This window comes from Rhinolophus sinicus, chromosome 17, assembly GCF_057876585.1.
Source record: "Rhinolophus sinicus isolate RSI-liver-muscle chromosome 17, RSI-T2T, whole genome shotgun sequence".
NCBI lineage: Eukaryota > Metazoa > Chordata > Mammalia > Chiroptera > Rhinolophidae > Rhinolophus > Rhinolophus sinicus.
This window is the reverse complement of record NC_142517.1, coordinates 150,596,517-150,620,539: the sequence shown is the minus strand read 5'-3', so window position 1 is coordinate 150,620,539 and position 24,023 is coordinate 150,596,517. Positions and strand designations below refer to the sequence as shown.

At 36.9% G+C, this 24,023-nt stretch overlaps 1 protein-coding gene across 16 annotated transcripts in view; it reads left to right on the top strand.

Annotated features, from left to right (window-relative positions):
* The window catches only part of BAZ2B (bromodomain adjacent to zinc finger domain 2B), a 311,801-nt gene that overhangs the window by 202,601 nt on the left and 85,177 nt on the right, over positions 1-24,023 (top strand). For all 16 annotated transcript variants that reach the window (XM_088794244.1, XM_019727243.3, XM_074336965.2 and 13 more), the window contains 6 exons: positions 1,139-1,201; positions 2,444-2,588; positions 16,613-17,271; positions 17,679-17,952; positions 18,126-18,281; positions 18,616-18,776. In XM_088794244.1, coding sequence (XP_088650370.1) covers positions 1,139-1,201; positions 2,444-2,588; positions 16,613-17,271; positions 17,679-17,952; positions 18,126-18,281; positions 18,616-18,776 — 1,458 coding nt within the window. The remainder of the gene's footprint in view (positions 1-1,138; positions 1,202-2,443; positions 2,589-16,612; positions 17,272-17,678; positions 17,953-18,125; positions 18,282-18,615; positions 18,777-24,023) is intronic.

Genomic DNA, 24,023 nt, shown 5'->3' with positions numbered 1-24,023 from the left:
GACTTAGAAGAGTTCAGTAATTTGCCTATATTAAATAGTGCAGCTGAGATCCAGAGAAGGATATATACTTTCTATTATACTTCAGACTTTCCCTCTAAAACACACAACTTGGGGGTACTTTTCCTATATTTGTTTTCTCGAATGAAAAATTTCATACAATCACACATAAACTTTCCATTTATTAAATCAGTACTATATATAGTAGGGATTATTTTCCTTCTAGAAGCTCAGTGTGTTAAAAATATAACTTACCTTCTTCTTTGCTCTTCTTCTTTTGGTTTGTAGTACTATTTTTTGTAGTCTCCCAGATTTACACCATAACATCATAATATACTCCTTTCTTCATCTCCCTCATCCGTTTCTGCCTCATATCCATGAGTTGCCAGGACTTAACAGTTTTAACTATGTATTAAGTAATATCTCTTACATCCACTTGCTTTTCTCAGTTTCTTTTACCTATTAAGGCCCACACCTTCCTTTTTCCTTTATTCATTGCAGCAGTCTATTAGCTAGATTTGCCAATTCTAGTCCTTAACCTGCTCTAGGCCATCTTAACAACTATGGCCATATTAATCTTTCCAAAGCATAGCTCTGATGTTTAACCCCCTGCAAAGGATTATGTTATATTGTCCATTGCCGAGCATTTACAGCACTAGACAGTTTAGACCTAAACTCATCTTCGCCTTATCTCTCACCTTACCTTTCCATCTGTCTTTCATGTCGAGATATGTCAAACTGTTTCTGGAATGCCCTTCCCTCTTTTCTCTGATTAGTCAATTCCTAACCATTCTTCAGTAGCGAATTAAAACACAACTTCTTCTATATAGCCTTTTTGGTATAGATTCCCACTAGATGTAATCTCACCTTCCCCTGAACTCCATGACTCTTAATCTCTACCTCTCTTAGATCCTTATAGTTTGCTTCCTAATGTGTGGTGGTTTTTATTTTTTAGTGTAGTGTTTTACGTGTTTCCTTACCAGATTATTAGGTTATAGAGAGCAAGAAGTGACTCCGATTCATGAGCAAAGGGCCTATGCTAGTACTTTGCCTATAGGAGGCTTTCATTAAATATTTGATGATTGATTAAATAAATAAATCTTAAAAACAGGTAAATGATACTGTATTTTGTTATGTATAGGATGAAGGTGACCAAGCAGCAAGTGTTGAAGAGCTAGAAAAACAGATTGAAAAACTGAGTAAAGTAAGCACTTTTGGTTTACATTTTGTATCTTTTTTGCGGTGTTTTAAAAATCTGCCTTGTATGACATTAGTTTTTTTTGGCTGCTAAATAAAAACAAGCTTTTTGTAAATAATTAAAATGAAGAGCTCTAGAAATCTTTCTCACAGTTAAACCTTAAAAGTTTAATGGTAAGGTTAAATGCCTGCTTCTTAAGACACAGCACTAAACTTAATCAACGCCTATATTCTTCAGTTCTTTATTTAAATATAAACTGTCCATAAATTCATGGTTTTATTTCTTGGAATTAATTACTTTTAAAATTCACGTCGAATTTCATGGTAACAGTTTCATGTTTTTATGAAACATGTATTTTATGTTTCAATTTACGTTAATACATTTGTGGATTTTATTGCATTTATAAACTGTATATACTGGGGGTACCAAAAAAAATGTATACAAGTGGACACTTTGGTCAGTGTTGCTCAAGCAGTAGTTCGCTCTAATCAGAAGTATCTGGACGCTGATGGTAACCACTTTGAGCACCTCTTGTAACTGCAGAAGTCAAACATGACTTGTATTCATCTTTTGCTATCGGTAAATACTGAGTATTACAATTTTAATACAATTTTCTTTTCTAAAAATGTGTATATATTTTTTGGCACCCTCTGTATTTACATACTTCTCATTAGAAACTAATTTCAGTAGCATTAGTGAAGTTTTAGATGAGCGTCTTGTTAAAAAATGAGTTTTTAAAATTATTATGAGATTAATATGAGATACCTATATGTTATATTAGTATTAGATTCATCAAAAATTTATCCCAAAATTTAGTCAGATGTTGCCTAGGTTTACAGATGAGATAAAAATAAGCAAATACAGGTATGGTCAGTTATATACATGAGTATTATTTGTTATACACTAATCAATGTAATTGAGCCAATTTGCTTTGACTCAATAAAGTACTTGATCACATTGTTCATTGTCAAGTATAAGACATGATTTACTATAAGATAGATACCTGATACAATAAAACTTACCTTTTCAATCTATGGTATGAAAAATATTCCAATTACCCTCAAAATAATTTCTATCTTTATAAGTGTTACTGAAATTGAAGACAGACGTGCAATATTTAGCTCTTCTGCTATCTTTTCCCAGTAGTGAAATTTATCTGCTCTAAAGGCATAATAAGTATAAAGTCATGTATTAATTTTTAAAGCACTTAACATCCATAGCTTAATTATATGCCTCATTTTTTAACAGCAACAGAGTCAGTACAGAAGGAAGCTCTTTGACGCTTCTCACTCTTTACGTTCGATGATGTTTGGCCAGGATCGTTACAGACGCCGGTACTGGATTCTTCCCCAGTGTGGGGGGATTTTTGTAGAAGGCATGGAGAGTGGTGAAGGTAGGAACTGTTAATCTATTACAAAATAATGTAAGAGCCATATTTTTTGAAACCCTGTTACTCCTTCAATGTAACTTCCAGAATCAAATTTGCTTTATGGATAAATATTGTAAAACTTGGATTCTTATTCCTTTTTAACTCATAATGCTCCTTTCACTGATAAATATTTCTTCCCTGTCCATGATTTTTCTTCTGCTACTCTTTCTAACATAAACAGAAGCTATTCCTGTTCTTACTTAGTGGACAAAGATCTTTACCTGTATTATCCTCTATAGCTGCTGCTCCATTTCCCTTCCGTCCCATTGTCATATTTTCCAACATGGGGTTTATTCTTTAACCTCTGCAACCAGCACCCATCCTGATGGTGTCTCTGGAGGTAACCTGCTCGAATCTTAGATTCTCCTCATCATGCTCATTCCTCTTGAAATCTTGTTCATGATCGAAACTTGTGATCACCTCCTTCTCCATTAAAATTCTTTCTTGAGTTTTATGTTACCACAGTATTCCTTGATATTCTACCTTTAGACTCTTCTTTTGCTGGCTCCCTTTCTGTTGGCTGTTACATTAATTAGCACAGTACATAGAGAATTTATGTGCTCAATAAACTGCCTTAAATTGAGGTTTTCAAAACTCTATGACTGGGTGTTTCCAAATGTTTAAGTTCTGATGGGGCCAAAAGTATTATATCAGTGCTTACAGGTTTTATGATGTAGCTGTTACCCTGTGGTGATAAAAGGAGGCAAAAACTTCTTTCAACACATTTTATTTTTAAATACCCACTATGTGCCAGGCATTTCTAGGCGCTGCAGGAAGTTCGAAGATACATAACTCGTAATCTAATTGGTGCCATGTAGAAATTTAGCGGCTCAAAGGGGAGTGGGGATTGATTAATCACATACCTGTCTAGAACAGAAATTATATAAAGCAGTTGTTTTTAAGCCTTTTGTTTTTAGCAACGGAACCACCCTTTCTTTTTTCTCCAATAAAAATCTTATGTGGGGAGTAGTTATTGAAATAATGCATGTAAAGTATTTAGAATAATGGCTGGCATGTAAGAATTGGCATATAATAAACAGTGTTGTTACTGTTTTGCAGAATAATATATTTCCTGTGGATTCAAATTATATGAAACAAAAGTTATAAAATCATACATTAGAATGTGTGAGAATCATGCTCTGCCTTCCCAGGGCAGGAGTCCCTGGTGGAATCAGGGAGGGTACATATAGGATTTAGTTGTATTCTATTTCTTTTGAAAATTTGATATAAATGGGTTAGCATGTTGATTTGACAGTATATTGCATTATTTTAAAAAACTGTTTCTTAATATATTTAAAAATATTTTAAGCATGGAAAAAATGAAACGATAAATAATAAATATAGGCAATTAATTAATTGAAAAATAATAAGTGGAACTATATTATACTAAACCCATTAACAAAACGAAAAGGAACTTTTAAATGGGAGAATACATTTGCAAATCATATATCTGATAAGAGGCTAATATCCAAAATATATAAAGAACTCATACAACTAAATAGCAAAAAAGAATCCAATTAAAAAAGGGGCAGAAGATCTGAATAGACATTTTTCCAAAGAAGACACACGGATGACCAACAGGTACATAAAAAGATGCTCAACATCATTAATCATCAGGGAAATGTAAATCAATACCACAATGAGATATCATCTCACACCTGTTAAAATGGCTATTAATAAAAAAAAAAAGAAAGAAAGAAAACAAAGAATAATAAATGTTGCCGAGGATGTGGAGAAAAGGGAACCCTCATTCACTGTTGGTGGGAATGTACATTGGTGCAGCCTCTATGAAAAACAGTATGGAGGTTCCTTTAAAAAAATTACAAATAGAACTACCATATGATCTAGCAATTTCACTTCTGGGTATTTTTCCAAAGAAAATGAAACCACTAGGAAAGATATATGCATCCCCATGTTCAATGCAGCATTATTTTCAATAGCCAAGATGTAGAAAGAACTTGTGTCCATCAGTGGATGAATGGATAAAGAAATTGTGGTGTGTGTATAATTATATAATGGAATATTATTCAGTCATTAACACGAAATCTTGCCATTTTCAGTAACACGGATGGACCTTGAAGGCATTATGCTAAATGAGATAAGTCAGACAGATTAAAACAAATACCAAATGATCTCTCTTATATGTGGAATCTTTAAAAAAAAGCAAACAAAAATATAAAAAATATAAACTCATAGATATAGAGAATAGATTGGTAGTTGCCTGAGGTGGGAAGATGGGAGGTAGGAGAAATGGGTAAACTTTTTTAGTTTTTTAGTTTTAATAAATTGTTTAAATAAAAAAATCTTATACAGAACCCAAATACCTTTAAATAATAGCATTGTTCTGTTTGATGTATTTGGGGAACTCCTAGCCCCTCCAGATAGACCTCTACCCTATATACTTGCTTACAAATTCAGGGGTGGCCCTAGAGGCAACTGTAAGAAATGTTAGGAGTTAGCAAATCAGAGAGTAAGGTTAGAGCCATCTAAGGCATAAACACAAAGTGCCTTAAGGTGCTCAAAACAGGGAAATGTTACACAGCCCACTTAATATTTTATCATAACTTTTGGCACATGTGATCATCTATACCACTAGATTGTGATCTCAGAGACTAATTTAGGCAGGGGAGCTACACTGACCTGGGAGCGAAGTACACACTGGATTGGAATAAAAAGGGATGGAGAAATTAGTTGTGAGACCATGCCAGTAGGTAAAAAAGTAGGGAGTCTCTAATCTCAGGTGCAAACAGGCAGAATGGGAGACAGAGGTATCTTGAAGGTAGAATTGTTTGAATTATTGAATATGATGTAAGAAAGATGGAATCAGAGATAAATTTGATGAATTAATCCTCAGTAGAAAAATTGTGATGCTTTAAACTGAATCAGAGGAGTCAAGAGGAAGGGTTTGTTCAGAATGAAATTAAATGAAAGTTTTAGTATAGAAATCTCATTTAAAATGAGAAAATGGTGAGTCACTTGGAGGTGCACAGCCTTGTTAAAGCTTAAGAGCAAATAAAGAAATGTCCAGGCCAATGGTTTTACTTTAGCTGTAATAAGAATCACCTGAGCCATTAAAAAAAACAGAAAGAAAAACAAAACCCTCCAGTATAAATTTATGTAGACCAGTTTACTCACTTTTGCTAATACATGTGTATTCCACTCTCTGTGTATTTGCGTACTATACTTTGCCAAATTCTGTTCTAATAAAGCTAATTTGCCTTTTCTTCAACATCGAAGTTTCACCCGTCTTTCTAGATCCAGCCCAAATCCTAGCCCTTTTATAAAAATCTTCCCCAAATTATTTAAATGGAACTAGTTTTTATGATCTGTGAACTCCTAGAAAACCAAATAATTGTACCGTTATTTTGGCAAACTGATATACATAGTATTCTTTATATTATTTTAATTTTATAATCCTCTTGTACAACTTTTTATTCTCTCAAAGTGTTAAGCATAGTACTTTACGTGCCCAAGCACACTAACAATACGTTAAGTAAGTAACTAAATAATTAAATGTCTTTGTAAGGTTTCTAAGAATAGCTTACAGGAGACTTTTTAAAACAATGTAGGTCTCTCAGATTAACTAACATGGGTTGAATTTGTAGTTATAAGACCTCAGTTTGCATTCAGGCCTACCTCTTAACTTCTGAGGACGCTGATTTCCCTCTCTATGACAGAATTTTAACAGGCACTGTATAAATTATTTGGTTGTTATAAGGATCATGTCAAATAATGGATCTAAAAGTCTACCTAATGATATGTAAATATTAATGTACTTTATATGATTATTTGTGGTCAAAGCACAGTACAGGGTGAAAGAAGGAAAACTTTTTCACGTAAACTTTTTTTTCTCATAGCATTTTTATTAATTCATTGATGAGTTTGCATCTGCTATATTCTAAGTGCTGTGGAAGTTATAAAATAGATGTGGATTCCTTCTCTTTATCTTACAGTTAATTAAAATAGGAAAAAAATCATGATTTTAATCAAGTGTTTATTATGCTCCTATATTGTGCCTTGTATTTAATACTATGGAGATTAATTCTTTTTTGTCTGTCTCTATCCATGAAGAGCTCACAATCTAATTGGAAAGGTATATATCATATATGAAGACAAAGAACAAGGGCATATAAGTTCAGGATATAGGCCAGTCCTCTATCTGAGAGAAAGGCTAATAAAGAAATATAAATACTGATTGGTAGTAACTACCATGAAATAAATGGATAATAAAAGTTAATAGAGTATTAATAGAGTAATAGAATAGAGTACTATATTCTTATCATTTATCACTTTTTAAAAGTTCCCCAAAAACATAATCTGTTTTTAATAAAGTTAGATTTGACATTCATCTATTTAAAGATTTAAATGTACAAATAAAAAAAATTCCCTATAGTATCATTATGATCAACAATATTACATAGAGCAGATACCAGGTCTTGGATTAGCTCCAAAGAAAAGCATTAAATCCATGTCGTACAAGATGCAAAGCAACCCGCACCACAAGGGAAGTGTACGATGCTGACAACAGCGGAGGTTAGAGCAGAGATGGAACAAAGCGCCCAGAATCTCCTAAGCCCCCATGTGGCTCCATGGGATGTGCCACATCCAGTTACAGACCACAGCAGCAGTAAGCACTGCGGGAGAGACTCCTGCCTTCATACTGCTCTACATTTTTAGGGTAGTCCAAAAGGAGGCAGAAAGCCCTTTGTTTCTGTAAGCAACAACACATATTCCAAAGGACCCTTGGACCCAGGGACAACACTAGGGCGCCTAAATCCAAAGGGCCAAGGTCCACATCCCAAGCCTGGGGAACAGTGCCAGCATCTGCTCAGGGCCCTACTAACCCTCTGCACAGCAGCTCGGTGACCAGCTGGCTTGCCGATGGGCCTTAGGGAAGAGGGACAGAGGAGAGCCCTTGTAGCCAGTTAGCTAACACTGAGGGTTTATTCCCCTTCAGTCCAACCACTGCCCCTTGGTGGCTCACTAGGTTATGCCTTCCCATCTGGAACAGTTATCAACTGTATTTTAAATGGTGCCTTCTGAGGGAGATACCAAGTAGCCAGAAAAATTCCCAAACAAACCGTATACTGCAACTTTAGGAAATGGAGATCTCCCCTAAGCCACGTGGCTGTATAGCCAACAAATGACCCAAAGTCGTGCATTTGTGTACTATTGCTCAAGTCAAGGAAATCAATGAGTACTAATTCACCCAGTGATAAGAGCCCAAGCCTTCCGAATGACAATGTCCCCCCGCGTAGCTGATGGTGGGTCAGACCTCAGCGTATTCACAGGCACCTATACAAGGAAAGAGCCCTTGTGCCCAAGGCTGCAAGCCTGTATCCCTGACGTCTGCAGGTCGGCTCTGATGCTGGAGCACTAGAGACCACCGCTGGGAAAGCCCCCAGTGCCTTTGGGATTCTGAGTCACTGTTAGCACCATGCTCTGACCACTGCGCTATTTGGCCAGTTTGAGTCATTTTAAAAGGTCTGGTAGTTATTCCGAAAGTGTGTAGACGGCGTTCTGTCCAGTGCAGAAGTAAGAAGGGCCTGCCTTTTACATAAGAAAACAAGTTCCGTTGGATCACAGAGAGTGCCAGCCAGCCTGTTTCAATGCTACATTTTGTATCCACTCTGCATTCATGATTCCCCAGGTTAGAATACTGCGAGGGTGCTGTTTGTTGGTCAGACTCAACTGCAGGTCTGAAGTGGAAAAATGTGCCCCCAGGTGCCCGTGATGTGGGGCATGGATCCCTGGGAACTGAGATGTCTGCCCCTGAGAAGATAAGGAGAGTTTTATACAGTGTAACTAGTAAGGGCAGGATTGTGGGTGGCCAGGGCAAGTGAGGACTGTGGAGCAATGGGGAGTACTTGCCCGGTGGTCTGAGAGTGGAATGGCCAGAAGGTCCTCCACAGTTAAATAGGTTGAGGATGACAAATCCCACACTGGGATAGCTTTGAAATGAGTGTCATTGTGTGGATTAGCTACCCAGGATTATTCAGTCCCGGTTGTTAATATATGTGAGAAAGGTGAAGAGAGAATTATTCACACTTCAACCACCTTCTCACCTTCTGTGGTCAGTATTATGCTCAAGCAGAATCCATATGGTCTGTCCCTTTTTTCTGGAACAGTAAGTTCCACATGAATCCAGCAGTGGCCGTTTTCCCACCAAAGATGTCCTCCCGATAGAATACACAGTATGGGGATAAGTACGGCAGCAAAATCTCCTCCTTGTAGAGTGAGTGTGTAATGAAAATTTAGAACTGTAAAGAGAGAATCAAAATTTCCCTTCCTGTGGGTGTAGCTGGCAAGTGTCATCTGTAAAGCAGGAAATATGGACATTTGTATCCCTCCATTCATTTGTAATATGAACAACAGGACCTCCCAGCTACCTGCTGAAATCATGACATATGCCACAGAAGGAGAGGAATATTGAGGTATGAAAACTTAGGGGCCCGCACACCAAGTAGCCTTCATTTCTCCTGTTCAACTCCAGGATGCCAAGGTATTTTGCCAAAGAGAAGGGACCTTTATAAGGTATAAGCAGTGTTCAAAGTACAAACAGTAGAGAGCAGCCAGACTAGACGGTCTTATAGAGGTCATTGTTGAAGAGGTTGGTGCGGCTATCTTTTAGAATTCTATTCCAGCAAGCTATACAGCCGGTGGGTAAAAGGAAGCCCGGGCCAACCCCTCAATACCATGTGGGCAAGCCCACTGTTGAATGGCAGCCACTATGAGTGGAATTCCAATTGCTTGATTGTATCATTTCTGGAAACCTCAGTATATAACAAATGCTTCAGTCTAATAGTATGTACGTTGTCTGCACATGCAAGAGGTACAGTGATTCCATATCCATAAGAGGTATATATGATTCAGTGGCTAGAGAAAATAAGATACCCAAAGCTAACAAATGCCATCAGAGCCTCTACCAGAGACCTCGGTCATAAGCACTTGTACTGCTGGTGTCAAACAGGGTTGTTAAATTGTGAAATGGTGTTTCTCAGTACCCCTACCTGAATTTATTCTTGTTTAGGAAATGCAGTCTCTTTCTCCTCCAGGTATGCAACCCTGTTGCACAACGTTGGCAGCTCTGTTAAGTATAGCTGGGTTTTGGCGATGTACCTGGCCAACAGTTATGGAAACTACCAGTAAAGGTCACAATAAATATGTCCAGCTGATATGGGGACATACCGATGCAGGACTTAAATACCCCAATATTTCCATGCCAGTTATGCAATCTGATGATGGAACAACTGAAAGGTCCATCACGCAAAGGGTGCAAAAGCCTTTGTTCGGCCATAGATAACACCGAATCTCAACCACAATAGAGGAGCTTGTTTGCCTAGGCTCCTTTGCATTCTGGAACAGCAGATTCTTGGTCCCTCATTTCTAGCAAACTGATACATGTTTGAGGCTCTTCTTCCTTCTTGCATACTGAACTGAGGAGTATGGTGAGCCATCCCTCGGAGGGGGACCGGGACTGAGCCCAGCCCTTGTCCTCCTTAAGTTTGAAAGAGCCCAGATCAGGTTACAGAAAAGCCTGGTGTCAGGAGTTAAATGAAACTCGTAAGATGGAGCTGATGACTGAGTATTCCCACAGGTAATCTCATTTCAAAAGAGTCAAGATGATATAGGGTATTTTCCTTGGTTCTATTCTCCTAGTCCTTTTCAGAAATCTAGAGGCTGTGAGATCTTACCAACTGGTTTATGGGGTGAGGCTTAATAGCTCTAATCTTTGAAGGAGATTCCTCCCCAGGTACCTTCTCTACCTAATCTTCTGGCGACTCCCCCTCTCCAGCAACTCTTCAAACCTGTGAACCATTCAGTATTCTGTGTCTCATCTCACAGGTCTCTCTTGCACAGTCTCAGTTGGTCTTTTAATTTTTTGAATAGGACCACGCTTCCTCCCCTAGGAACACTCTAGAATTACACAGTCCATCAACTCTGCCTTCCCAATCCTATTTATAGCAATACCACACTTACTGGTGGGAGGGAGCCTCTGCCAGAAATCTAGCCTATTTTCTTCTTTTGTTCCTTTTTTCCCCTTTTTTCCTTTGTACAGAAACCTGTGCCACCTATTAGACTCTCTCTGCATTTCCTCCCCTGAGATGGGGTTTGTCTGACCTAAAAGAACTGTTTTGTTTCTAACCGTGCCTCCCAGATGAGGAGTAAGGTTAAAACCATTGCCCACTTAGGTGGACAGCCCTGCTTCCATCCCCCACCCTTCTCTGCACCAAAGGCGTGTCGTCAGGCCTCCCGCTCTCCAGCCCTGGGTTTTCTTATCATTGTGCAGCACAGCCAGTGTGTCTGCAGCTGCTCCTCTCTGGGTGTGGCCTAGTTCACATTCCAGAGTCTCCAGAAAAATCACCCCAGTGGGGATATATTTTAGCACTGCTGCCAGTTTGGAAATGGGGGGCAGGGCCTGTCCCATCATTGTTGGTCAGCACAGACTGCTCATTCTGTAATGGGCACGGGTTTCCCCCTGCTCAGCTTCATTGAGCACCGCCCCTTCGTTGTGCAAACAAGCAAGCCCAGAGCTTGTGGTAGCGGGCCTGCTGAGAACCCAGCTCTTAGTCTGTACTGCTGCTCAGCTTCCTCCTGTAGCTGCACCACTGAGGCTCCTGGAGAGCGTGCCTCACGGTAATGCTGCATACCCACCGGGACCAGCTGCCTCCTAGGTTACAACAGAGGGATGGTGGCAGTTTGCCCCACTTTCCCTTCTAAAGGGGCTGCCATCACCTTTTCTAGTTCATCCTCTCCCTTAGGACTCATGAAAATCTAGAAACTGGTAAGGAGGGGGGACAGAACTGAGTGTCACGCTGCCTCCCCACCACCTGCCTCCCTCATTAGTGCACCACTGAGACTGAGGGCTTCTGGGACCATCCTAATGCCACCAAGTGATTTACCACTGACCCCGAGGAGAAATTCTTCCACCCCTGGGTGCTCCCCTTCCAGAAATCCATGACATCAGGACTTTGTGGGACACTGACTTGTAGCAGATGCTTGGTCACACATAAGACACATAGTGCCAACAGCAGCAAAGTTTATTAGCGAAGGCAGTTTACAAGCAGAGAAGTAACAGTACACTGGAGCTCCCGGCTCCCGTAATGGTTCCACAGGACTTGGATGTGTGACAAGATCACTGTGAGAGGCGAAACACTATACCCCACTCTTTGCTCTGTGTTTGTGGGTTAGTGTGAGAAGGGTAGAAAGCATTTAGTTTCTCTAAGTTACAGCAAATATATCAAGGGACCTCTAGGTCCAGAAACAGTGCCAGGGGTTACACATGCCAAGAGTCAAGGACCTGAGGACAGTGGACGTTAGCTGGCTAGAGGCCCCACTATCCATCTGCTGGCCCTCACGAAAGTGGGAGGAGGAAAACCCCCTCAGCTAAAACCAAGGATTTGTTCCCCTGAATTCACTATCTTTTTTTTTTTTAAAAAAACAATTTGGGGTGTGTTAGATTGTAGATAAGTTACTCAGTATTGGAAGGAAAATGAAAAAAGTTCATTGTTAATTATATATATTATACTGTGATGTGACTGTTACTTTTCCATTTTGTATTAGGATAAGGTTACAGCATTAGGTCTGTAAGAATAAAACCTAATTTCTGATATGGATATGTGGGGGAAATCTTAGCTAAAGGGTGACGGTATGATGGTATCAGTCATCATTTAAACAATTCCTTGATCAGAATGGGAAGGATAAAATCAATTCTAGATGGACACCTGATAAGAATCAGCTTCCTTTAGTCTTCTCCACAATAAAAGCAATACATCTCTTAGGGACTGGGTTGTGGTAGCACAATGATAGTTAAGGAAACACGAAAGTACCCCTAGGGTATGCTGTATTGAATGGGTAAGGGTCTTAAACCCTGGGAGGAAGCCATTAAACAGATCTATTCTAAATGCCAATGTTTTTACATTTCTTGCATTCTTTGCCTGTCTTTCACTTAGAATTTAGTCAAGTCTGTTAGAAAGTTTTAGCCTCCTTTAGCCCAACTAAGGAGAGCCAAGGGGAAAAAATTTCACTTGAACCCTGGGGTCCATCAACTGTTAGGTAAATTGAGATGGTTCACAGTAATTCTGATAAAACTATATAGCAAACTTGTTACGTTTAAGATTTGTTTCAATTAGGCAATGGAATTTTCTTCATCATTATGTACTTGTAGTTACTATCAGGGAAATTTATCAAGTGAACAGCATTCCCTGTTTCATCTCTTACTTGTCTTCCTCTTCTTTAGTCTGTTTTGAAGATATTTATTAATACTCAGTGACACATGTCAAAGAAGTAACGGCTGGAAAAAACAGGCGATTATGTGAAATAGGAGATAGAAAATTATTTACTATTAAAGAATCTTTTTATACTAATCTTATATATATTTTAAATAATTTTACATTTTAATTAGAGATTTAGCTATTTATAATGAAGCAATTTGAATATAAAAGTTAAAGACAGCCACATATTAAAATGTATTATTAGGGCGGCCGGTTAGCTCAGTTGGTTAGAGTGCGGTGCTCTTAACAAGGTTGCAGGTTCGATCCCCACATGGGCCACTGTGAGCTGCACCCCCCCCACAACTAGATTGAAACAACTACGTGACATGGAGCTGGTGGGTCCTGGAAAAACACACTTAAATAAGTAAAAGTTTTTTGGTTTTTTTTTTTAAATAATGTATTATTAAGTCAATCTACTTTGTTAGATACAAATGGGAAGTCATCTACCATTCTCAAACCAGTAAAAATTCTTTGGTTGGTTGGTCAGCTGGTCGGTCAGTCAATTGATTTGTTTTTGAATGTATGACAAGGTTTTTGAGATACCAATTCTCAGAATAAATCAAGTACAAATATTAGTACTTCCTTACTGGCTAATAACTTGTATATAGTTAAAGAAATTTATCTGCACAGGTATATGAGGAAAATATTTGTGAGTCTTCACATGTGCCTAATTGGAGGTGATGAAATAGTGTGGTCTTCTTGGGGCAAATGTGCAGACGTACGTAAAGATCATAGGCAGTATGAGATTTTTTTTTTTTTTTTTTTTTTTTTGGCTGCTTACAAGATTTTCTCTATCACTAGTTTTGAGCAATTTGATCATGATATGTCTTGGTGTAGTTATCTTCATGTTTCTTTTGCTTGGATTTTGTTGAGTTTCTTTGATCTGTGGTTTTAGAGTTTTCATCAAATTTGGAGATTTTTCAGCCATTGTTTTTCTCAAATGTAATGTCTTTGCTAATTCTACTATTTTGTCAGTTCAGGGCCAGTTTTCCATTCATTGATTTTTAAAAAGTTGTGTGTCGTGTTTTCATTCATTGGTTTTTCTAATTATGTGTCATGTTTTCCTGTGTCTTTGCACACCTTCTAATTTTGATTAGATGCCAGACATTGTGAATTTTACCTTGTTGGGTACTGGATATTTTTGAAGTCCTATAAACATTTTTGAGCTTTGTTGAACTGAAACACAGTTACATTCCTTGGGGGAAAGTTTGATCCTTTCAGGGCTTGCTTTTTCACTGTGTTAGGCAGGACTTGAACACTGCTCGCTCAGTCTAGGGCTATTTATCCTCTAACAACTGAGGCAGATCCTTCTGAGTTGTCTCCCTCACACCTGTGAATCTTGAGGTTTCCCAGTCTGGTTGGAAGGAACAAGTCCTATTCCCAGCCTGTGTGAGACCTGCCACTGGCTTTCAGGTGGCTTTTCCCCTGGTCTAGGGAGGTTCCTCACACATACGCACTGATCGTTATTCAACTGAGTACTCAGGGGTCTCTCTGATATCTCTCAATGCAGCTCTGTCCTCGCTAGTACTCTCCTGAGCACCGTAGCCACTTTGGTGCTCCATGTACTCAAAGTTGCATCTCCTCAGCTCAGGGAGTCTACCACGTTCCTCCTGGATTCCTCCTTCCTGAGCTGTAACCTGGAAACGATCCCAAGGCAGTAAGCTGGGGCAATCAGAGGACTTACCTGCATTTGGTTTCTGTCCTTGTCACCTTCTATCCAGTTTCTTGCAAACTGTTGTTTCCTATATTTTTTCTGTTTTTGGTTGTTTCGTGCAAGAGGGTAAATCTAGTCCCTGTTACTCCACATTGGCTAGAAGCATAAGTCTGCGGTATAGGATTTTAATTTGGGATAGAAACTAATTTCAAGAGAAGCATGTGAGAGCTATTTCAAACATTAATAGAGGATTGGTTAAATAAATTACATAGTATGTTATGCAGCTGATTGAGAAAAGGGAACTACAGTTACATGTTTTGCCATAGAAAGCCATCAAAGGTCTATACTGAAAATATTAAATTCATCCTTTTATTTCATTGCGCCTCTGTTGTATAGTAGCCACCATGTTATGTGTTTGGGATCCAGTAATAAGCATGGCAGACATTGCTCTGCCTTTACGTAATGCTTGTTGATTTCTATTCTAGCGTAGGGGTGTGGGATAGAATAGAAAATAAATAAACAGGTTATGTGTATGATGGTAAATTCTGCAACGGAAATATATAGAAAGACATTCTAAGGTGAATGGGATGGGGAACCTACTTTCGATAAGGTGATCAGAAAAACCTCTGTTGAGGAAATGACAATCTGAAACATAAAGCATAAGGAGGCAGTCAACAAAACAGTGTCCCAGGCAGAGGGAACAGCCAAGTGCTAAGGCCCCAAGAAAGAGAAGAACAGCACGTTGGCGAAGCTGAATAAAGGAAGCAAGGAAGAGCAAGGTTAGCAAGGACAAGAGTGGTGACAGGCTGTGTAGCTTTTCAGGAACCACGTCCTTCAGGGTTGTAGGCCTTGCTTAGGAGTCTGAATTTTATTCTAAGTTGCAGAAAGTGCATAGTAGCATCCCATTTATGTAATAGTGCAAAATGATAGTTATATATATGCATATAAGATTTCTGGAAGGCTGTATAGACATGATTGAACCATGGCTACCTCTAAAGGGTAGAAATAGGGACAGAGAGTATAGGGCAGAATGGGTTTATTTTATACCTCTCATGTCCCAGTATTTTACCTTGAATGTATATTACTTTCAAAGAATAAAGCAGTGGATTTGTATTTTTAAAAGAGTTCATATAAATTATTTTTAAAACATTGGTCAAAAATATGAACCAGAAGTTCACAAAGGAGAAATACCAGTAAACATGTGAAAAGATGTTCAGCCTTACTAGTGGTCAGAAAAAAATACCATTTAGATTTTTACCTCCCAGAGATTGGCAAAGACAAAAAATAATCTCTAGCATTCAGTTTCATTGCGGTTGTAGGCAAACAGATATTCTTGTGTGTGTACTTCTGCTATGAATGTGTCTTGAGCTAGGCTTTCCAAGACAGTATGTTTCAAAAACTCTGAAAAGTATATAGCTTAGGAATCAATAAGTTTTTTTCCTAGAAATTTATCCTGAGGAAGTAAATCAGGAAAAGATTGAAAGTCCAAAGATAGAGATACAAGATCATTCATCGTTACAGCATTGTTTAATGAATGACTGGGACCAATTAATAGGCATCAATAGAAGACTGATGATTTAAATTATGATATATTCTATTGATTACTCCGTAGCCATTAACATTTATGGTGTAGTTATATATTTATTGACACATCAAGAGCATTACAGAATACTAGTCAGTGACACATGTAGGTTAGGATATTATGTATATAACATGATTGCCTTTTTAAAATGTGTAGGTTTAAGTCTGTGTTGTATGTGCATAGAGAAATCCTGGAAGGATTTATACAAAAATGTTAAGGGTAGTTTTTGCTGTGTATTAGGGCTTTTAATATTTTTTATATTTATTTTTTGTGATGGTTAATTACAAAGTTACATTAATTTTCCAATGACCAAAAAAAATCTAGTCTATAAAAAAGGAAGAAATAGAGAGTATTAAGTATCTAGAAAAGTTTGTTCAAATATTAATGCATATAACTTGATAAATAGTACTAAAATATAATTACTATATTAGTTTAATCTGGAAAAACTGGTCTTCATAATACTTTTCAATTTTTGTAGGACTAGAAGAAATTGCAAAAGAAAGAGAAAAACTGAAAAAGGCAGAAAGTATCCAGATCAAAGAGGAAATATTTGAGACTCCTGAGGACACTTTAAGTTGTTCAAATCCAGATCACTGTGAGCAAAAGGAAGAGCCCAAAGAAAAGGATAACACAAATCTATTTCTTCAGAAACCTGGCTCTTTCTCAAAATTAAGCAAGCTTTTAGAAGTAGCTAAAATGCCTCCTGAGTCAGATGTAGTGACCCCAAAGTCAAGTAGTGGTGCAAATGGGTGCACACTGTCGTGCCAGAACAGTGGGAAACATTCACTAGGCAGCGTTCAGTCAACAGCAACGCCGAGCAACATGGAAAAGACGGACTCTAGTCATCTATTTAATGCCAGTTCAGGTGGTCCAGGGAAGTTCTACAGTCCTCTCCCCAGTGACCAGTTGTTAAAAACTCTGACTGAAAAGAATAGGCAATGGTTTAGCCTTCTGCCAAGAACACCTTGTGATGACACTTCACTTACCCATGCGGATGTGTCAGCAGCTCCTTTAGTGACGCCTCAGTCTCAGTCTCAGCCACCGTCTAAGTCACCGTCACCCGCTCCAGCTCCGCTTCTTGGATCGTCCACTCCGAATCCTGTTGGCCTAAATCCATTTGCGTTATCACCTCTTCAGGTCAGTAACTCATTTTAATTTTGCCTCATTTGATCTTTGCCACCATGAAGATTTTCACTCAAGGGGAATCAGCTGAATATTTATAACACTCTCTCTGCTACAGTTTAAAAACTGAAGAGAGTCAGAATTGCTATCACCCAACTTCATCAGAACTACTGATTTCTAGTTTAAGTCTAGGCAAAGGCTTCTTTAATTTTTAACTTATTACTGTTTCAGTATAAAAGGAAATTACTTTGGGGAGCAAATAAGAACATGGAATTTGACATTATGGCTATTATATTTAATTTTCCTGTAATTGTGATAAGTGAAAGAATATGTTTTCAGAGCTTTAAAAATAATTTAGATTCTAAACATTTTTCCAAACGTCTTGGATTGTTCCACTTCTAAATTGTTTTATTTTTTTGCAGATGAAAAGTGGCGTATCTATGATGGGACTCCAGTTTTGTGGGTGGCCCACTGGCATGCTTGCTTCCAATATTCCATTTACATCACCTTTACCTACTCTTGGATCAGGGTTGGGATTATCAGAAGGAAATGGTAATTCATTTTTGACTCCCAATGTTGCTTCAAGTAAAAGCGAATCTCCAGTACCACAGAATGAAAAAGTCTCTTCAGCTCAACCTGCAGCTGTTGAAGTAGCAAAACCAGTAGATTTTCCTAGTCCAAAACCTATTCCAAAAGGTAGGTACATTCAGGTGGTAGTTAATAATGACTTTATTTCATTGTTATAGATTCCTATGTTATATCTGAATCTTTGGTGGTTTTACATATAGTTATAAATCTTTTGATTGGCATTGTACCATACTTTATATTCAAAATATTTGTATAAAATCTGTACATTTATCTTGACTTAGAAATGCAGTTTGGTTGGTGGAGAATTATTGACCCCGAGGACTTAAAAGCTTTGCTCAAAGTGCTACATCTCAGAGGAATAAGGGAAAAGGCATTACAAAAACAAATTCAGAAACACTTGGATTACATTACTCAAGCCTGCATCAAGAATAAGGATGGTATGTACCTAAAAGAGATTTCTACTGTCTTGCTTAGTTATAAGAATTAATTATTTTATCTTAAAACATATTTTAGTATGTCTTAATTCTTAGTTTATTACTAATAGGCTTTTTTTTTCTATTTTTCTCAACCACCAGTTACTATTTACATTTCTTAAGTTGGTATTAGTTTCTTAGAACTTTTACAACCTGCAGACATATTGTTTGGTTTCTCAAAAAAGAATATTTGTGTGTATTAAGTTACATGTACATGTTACCGCTGGGATTTTATGCACGTTCTGGAAATCATTGGGGGATAAAGTGGATTTTAAAAATAATTTCTTTTCAAATGTAGTTGCTATTATTGAGTTAAATGAAAATGAAGAAAACCAGGTGACTCGAGACATTGTGGAGAACTGGTCAGTGGAAGAACAAGCAATGGAAATGGATCTGAGTATTCTCCAACAGGTAGAAGATCTAGAAAGGAGAGTTGCATCGGCAAGTTTGCAAGTGAAGGTAAAATTGACCTTGAATAAAATCTGTCTTTAGGATAATGGAAGGTAACATATTTATTATGCGCCAGTTACTGCGCGTAGTGTTTTCATTTGGCCTCATTGAATTCTCAAAAACGATCCTGAATTAATTTCCCCCATCTTACAGGTAAGGAACCAGGCTCAAAGTAAGTAACCTGCGAATGGTCATATAGTAAGCAGCTAAATGTGAATTCAAACCGAGTTTGTCTGACTCCAGAGCCCATGTTCTTTTTACTAAATCTTGCTGCTTCCTTAATGGTATTCAGAAATATTTCTGGTATGCTATTCTTTACCAGAAGCAGAATATCACAGTGTTTTCCATGATAAATAATGCTCTCTCAAAGTCCTACTCTAGTGTTTTATTATAGGACCAGGAACCCCAATATATACAAGCCGTGTTTTGAGTCAGATTTTCACTCTATATAATTTAAAATTGGAGATTATAGGTATAGCCAAATATATGTGATGATACACACACACACACCCTACATATATATGTAAAGTTTTAATTAAATAATTAATTTATTTACTGAGCATTACCACAAGTGATGAACGAAACTGGCTTCCAATGGACAGGAAAAAGTAATTTTACCTTCCGTGTTTCCCCCAAAATAAGAACTAGCCGGACGATCAGCTCTAATGCGTCTTTTGGAGCAAAAATTAATATAAGACCCGGTCTTATTTACTATAAGACCGGGTCTTATATAATGTAATATAATATAATATAATGTAATATAATATAACATGGGTATATTTTATAATATAATTTGGGTCTTATATTAATTTTTGCTCCAAAAGATGCATTAGAGCTGATTGCCTGGGTAGGTCTTATTTTTGGGTAAACATGGTGCAAGAATTTTTAGTTTCATAAAGAGAAGTGTAAAGGTCTTTCTTAACTGATAATATGATGCTGTCTCAGAGAATTAATGGAGGGATGATGAATAAGGGTGAAACAGATACATGATACGGTGTAGAAAATGTAGTTACCGTGTAATTTGATTTGATATTTCATATTTTATTCAGAATGATAAAAAATGTCATCATACTATCCTATCCAATGATTAAAACTTTCCTGCATAATTACTTTAATGCTGGCTTTTGGAAACTTTTGAGCATCTCCAAAAAATGTTGTTTTCCAGAGCAATAAAATATCCCTTTCTTGCCAGAAACATAATTACCAACTTTGGGAAGCAAAAATTTATCATTTTCTGAAGCCATTTGCTAGGAAACTATGTATCCTCCTCCTGGTACTATAAAACAATATTTTTTTAAATGCCTCATTTATCTGGCGTCTTCAGCAAATGAAATCTTCCACACAAGTTAATTTTCTGGAGAAATGAAAATTATTCCATTCAGTGCCATAATTTTTAACGTATTTGTTGGATCACTTATGTTATACATTATACTGCCTTCTTAAATTGAGAATAATGAGTTTGATTTAAATTATCTTGGTGACACAGGACATCAGCATGAAGACCAATTTTTAGATAATAATTACCTCAGCAAAGAGGTTTTGCCCCTACATTAAATGATCCTAGTGTGTTTCGCTTTTTAAACTACTTCATCTGCTTTCTATAGTCTGTCTTTGTCCTCTCTCATGGTCAGTTGCTACTACTTGCTGGTTTTAATTTGATTAGTTCTACTAGCCATATTTTCCTCCAACTTCCACCATCTAATTTTCCAATTCTAATTGGCTGTTGGTTGACAGTGCAGATCATCAAGCTTCTTTAAGTTATGTATAAAATCAGAGTGTGGACCTAAAAGATTTTCATGGAGACATGCTCAGATTTTGGTGCATTGACTTTATCTGGCTGCTTAGATGTTCTTGGGCTGTGTTCTCGGTAGCTGATAAGTGGAATTTGTTTTGTTAAGTGGGGTGTTTTAACATCCTGTTAATAAGGCATTGCTGAATTATTCTGTATTATTCTAGAAATGAATTTGAATTATAGTAGTCTTGAAGAATCTAAAAACATAAGTGATGAAAATAACCAACAGACATTGTTTTAACATCTATAAAGATTTAATTATATACCTGATATTACTAATTGTTTTTCCTTAAAAAGAAAATAGATTTATATATTTATCCTGAGAAACTAACCATTGTGCAGACATGTTAACTACGTGGTGCATTCATTTTTATTTTTAATAGAAAATAGAAATTACTTCGCGAATAATTTAGAAATTCTTTTTTACATTGTAGGAAAAATCTGAAAGTCTCTAGTCCTAGTTCTGTTACTAAGACTTTACGCAAAGCCTAATTACTCTTCCAGCACCTCTAAAGACAGATTCTGTGTCTCTTTTTAAGTTTTTTGCTTTTACAAACTAATTAATTCTTTAACCATAAGTCCTGTGAAACAGTTTCTAGGTCTATGATTCTCTTCTGAATAAACACTAGTGCCAATATCCTTTTTAAAACGTTATACCCATAATTGTACATAGATATGTCCAAATGTGTTCGTGGTACTTTTACTTTCTTAATCCAGCATTATACTTTTATTAATGCTATTTGAATTCTCCAGCTTTTTAGCATACATATAGAGTGCATGCTTCACTGAGTGTGCACCATAAAAAAAAAAAAAAAACACTCACAAAAAAAAAACCCTGGGCCTCTTTCAGAGTGCTTTTAAGTGTGTCGTATCACATGTGGTATCTCTGTGATTAGTTGCTTAAACGTCAAAGCTAAAATTTACATTTATTGTTCTATTTTTATTAGTTTCATTTGGGTACATTTTTCAGCACATGGAACTAGTTTTATCTTAGTTCTGTCATACAGGCTATTAAACTTCCCTCCTAGTTTTAAGTCACCTATAGCTTTAATAACAATCAACGAAGTTATTCATAAGTATATTAACAGGACAAGCCAAACACAGGGCTTTTGGACATTGGCACAGATTACCTTTCCTGAGGTCACAAGCTGTCAATGACCATTCTTTGGATATAGTTTGCAACCACCTAGACTTCTCTAATTCTAATCCAGTCTTCATTTTTTTTTGTCATATCTATTGCCTTACAGAAATCAAAATATATTATGTTTACAGGATTCCCTTGATTTAGCAATTTAATATTTCTTTCAAAATATGGGAGTGAGGTTTATTTGACATAACTTGTACCTATATTGCACTTATGTGTACTATTCATAATTCCATCCTTTGTAAATGTTCTGCTGAGTTAAACAGGGAGAATTGCTCCCAATATATAAGATAAAATAATTATCTCTTAAAATATTTAACAAAAAGGATAATGTTCATTCTGATTTTCATTTAATATGAATTTAATAAGTACCTATTCCACATCAGACAGTGGACACCACAATAGAAGATAAAATATGATTTCTATCCTCAGAAAGCTTGCCTTATAATAGGGAGATAAGACATGTGTACATCTTTGCAGAATCTAGTAATTGATTGTAGAGAGGTACAGAATCATGAATGAATTTAGAAGAAGAATACTTGATTTCTGGTGGAGATTGAGAGAGATCAGGGAAGATTTCATCAAGTGGAGATGGAACTTGAGAAGATGAGTAAACTTTTGAAAGTCAGAGAACAGGGAATGCTACACTAGTAAGAGTGAACAGCGTGAGCAGAGAGCACCAGGATCAGGAAACTCAGGACATGTCTGTGGGGTGACAAGATGTGGGACTGTGTGTTGTTTTTTTATGTGCACTTTATAAAACAACTTTATTGAGGTATAATTAATATTTAATAAACAACCCACTTAACATGCAAATTGGATGAGTTTTAATGAATGTATGCACTAGTGAAACTGTCAACATCATTAAGATACAGGACATTTCCATCACCCCACAGTTTCCTCATACCTCTTTGTTCTGTGCTTTTTTTTCCCAATTTATTTTGGGTTTTTAAAATATTTTTATTAAAATATAGTTAACATACAATATTATATTACTTTCAGGGGTACACCATAATTATTCAACATTTATATACCTAAAGAAGTGATCACCATAAGTCCCGCAACCATCTGACGCCATACCACATCATCACAATATTATTGACTATATTCCCTATGTACATTACATCCCATGATTTATTTGTTTTGTATCTGGAAATTTGGACCTTTTATCCCCCTTCACCTTCGCCGCCATTTATGTATGTGTGTATGTATGTAGGTATTTATTTATTATGTATTATTTCATTTTTTTAAATTATTATTAGTTTCAGGTTTACAAAACAATGTAATAGTAAATAGACATTTACACCCCTCACAAAGTGACAACCCCCTCCCCCAATCTACCACCCCTCCGACATCGCACATAGCCACCACAGTTCCACTGACCCCATTCCCTGCGCTGCACTCCACATCCCATGAATATGAATATATATATGTACTTAATAATAGGTACTTAGTAAGTACATATTAAATTAAAATCAGAATGAACATTATCCTTTTTATTAAATATTTAAGAGATAATTATTTTATTATATATATATGTAAAACCACAGTCGACACCCATCACTATTCAGCTTCAGCGAGATGTGGAATTTGACTACAGTATAAGATGCATGAATGAGAATATGACAGAAAAAGGTAGATCGAGGTACTTACATATCATGGTAAAAATTGGATTTTGTTAAACAGTAGGGACTCTGAAGGAGTTTGAGCTAGAGGATCAATATAAGCAAGCTGAGTTGTAAGATCATTTATTTAGATTAAATACGTAGATTGAATACCTTCTATTGGCTTTCACTGAGATGGAGATAGAATGAGTAAAAGCGGACATGGCCCCTGCCTTCATGAAATTTAGAGGTGGAAAGATGTTAAATAATCAGAGTAGTATCAAATTGTGACAGTCACAGGACTATGGAGTATTTATTATATAAACCTATGAAAGCCTGTAATAGGGAGATTTACCTCCTAACGGAGGTCAGGGAAGGATTTCCTGAGGATGGAAATTTTAACATGAGAGCTGCAGGGTGAGTGGAGTTAACTAGGTGAAGAGGAACAGGGAAAAGCTATACAGACAAACATAACAGCTTATGCAAAGTTCCTGGGGTCGAAGGAAAAACGGTGAGTACAAGGACCTGTGAAAAAGAGTGGTGGAAGAAATGAAAATGGAAAGGAAGAGCAAAGTTCAGAGACTACCGAGTGGTTTCCATTTAAGTAGTCCTGTGAAATTAATAAGCATTCGGTCTTCAGAATACTTTGCTGATATTCATTATAGCTCTCATAGTATCAAAAGTTATTAAATTTTCTTACAACTGCTTATTTTAAT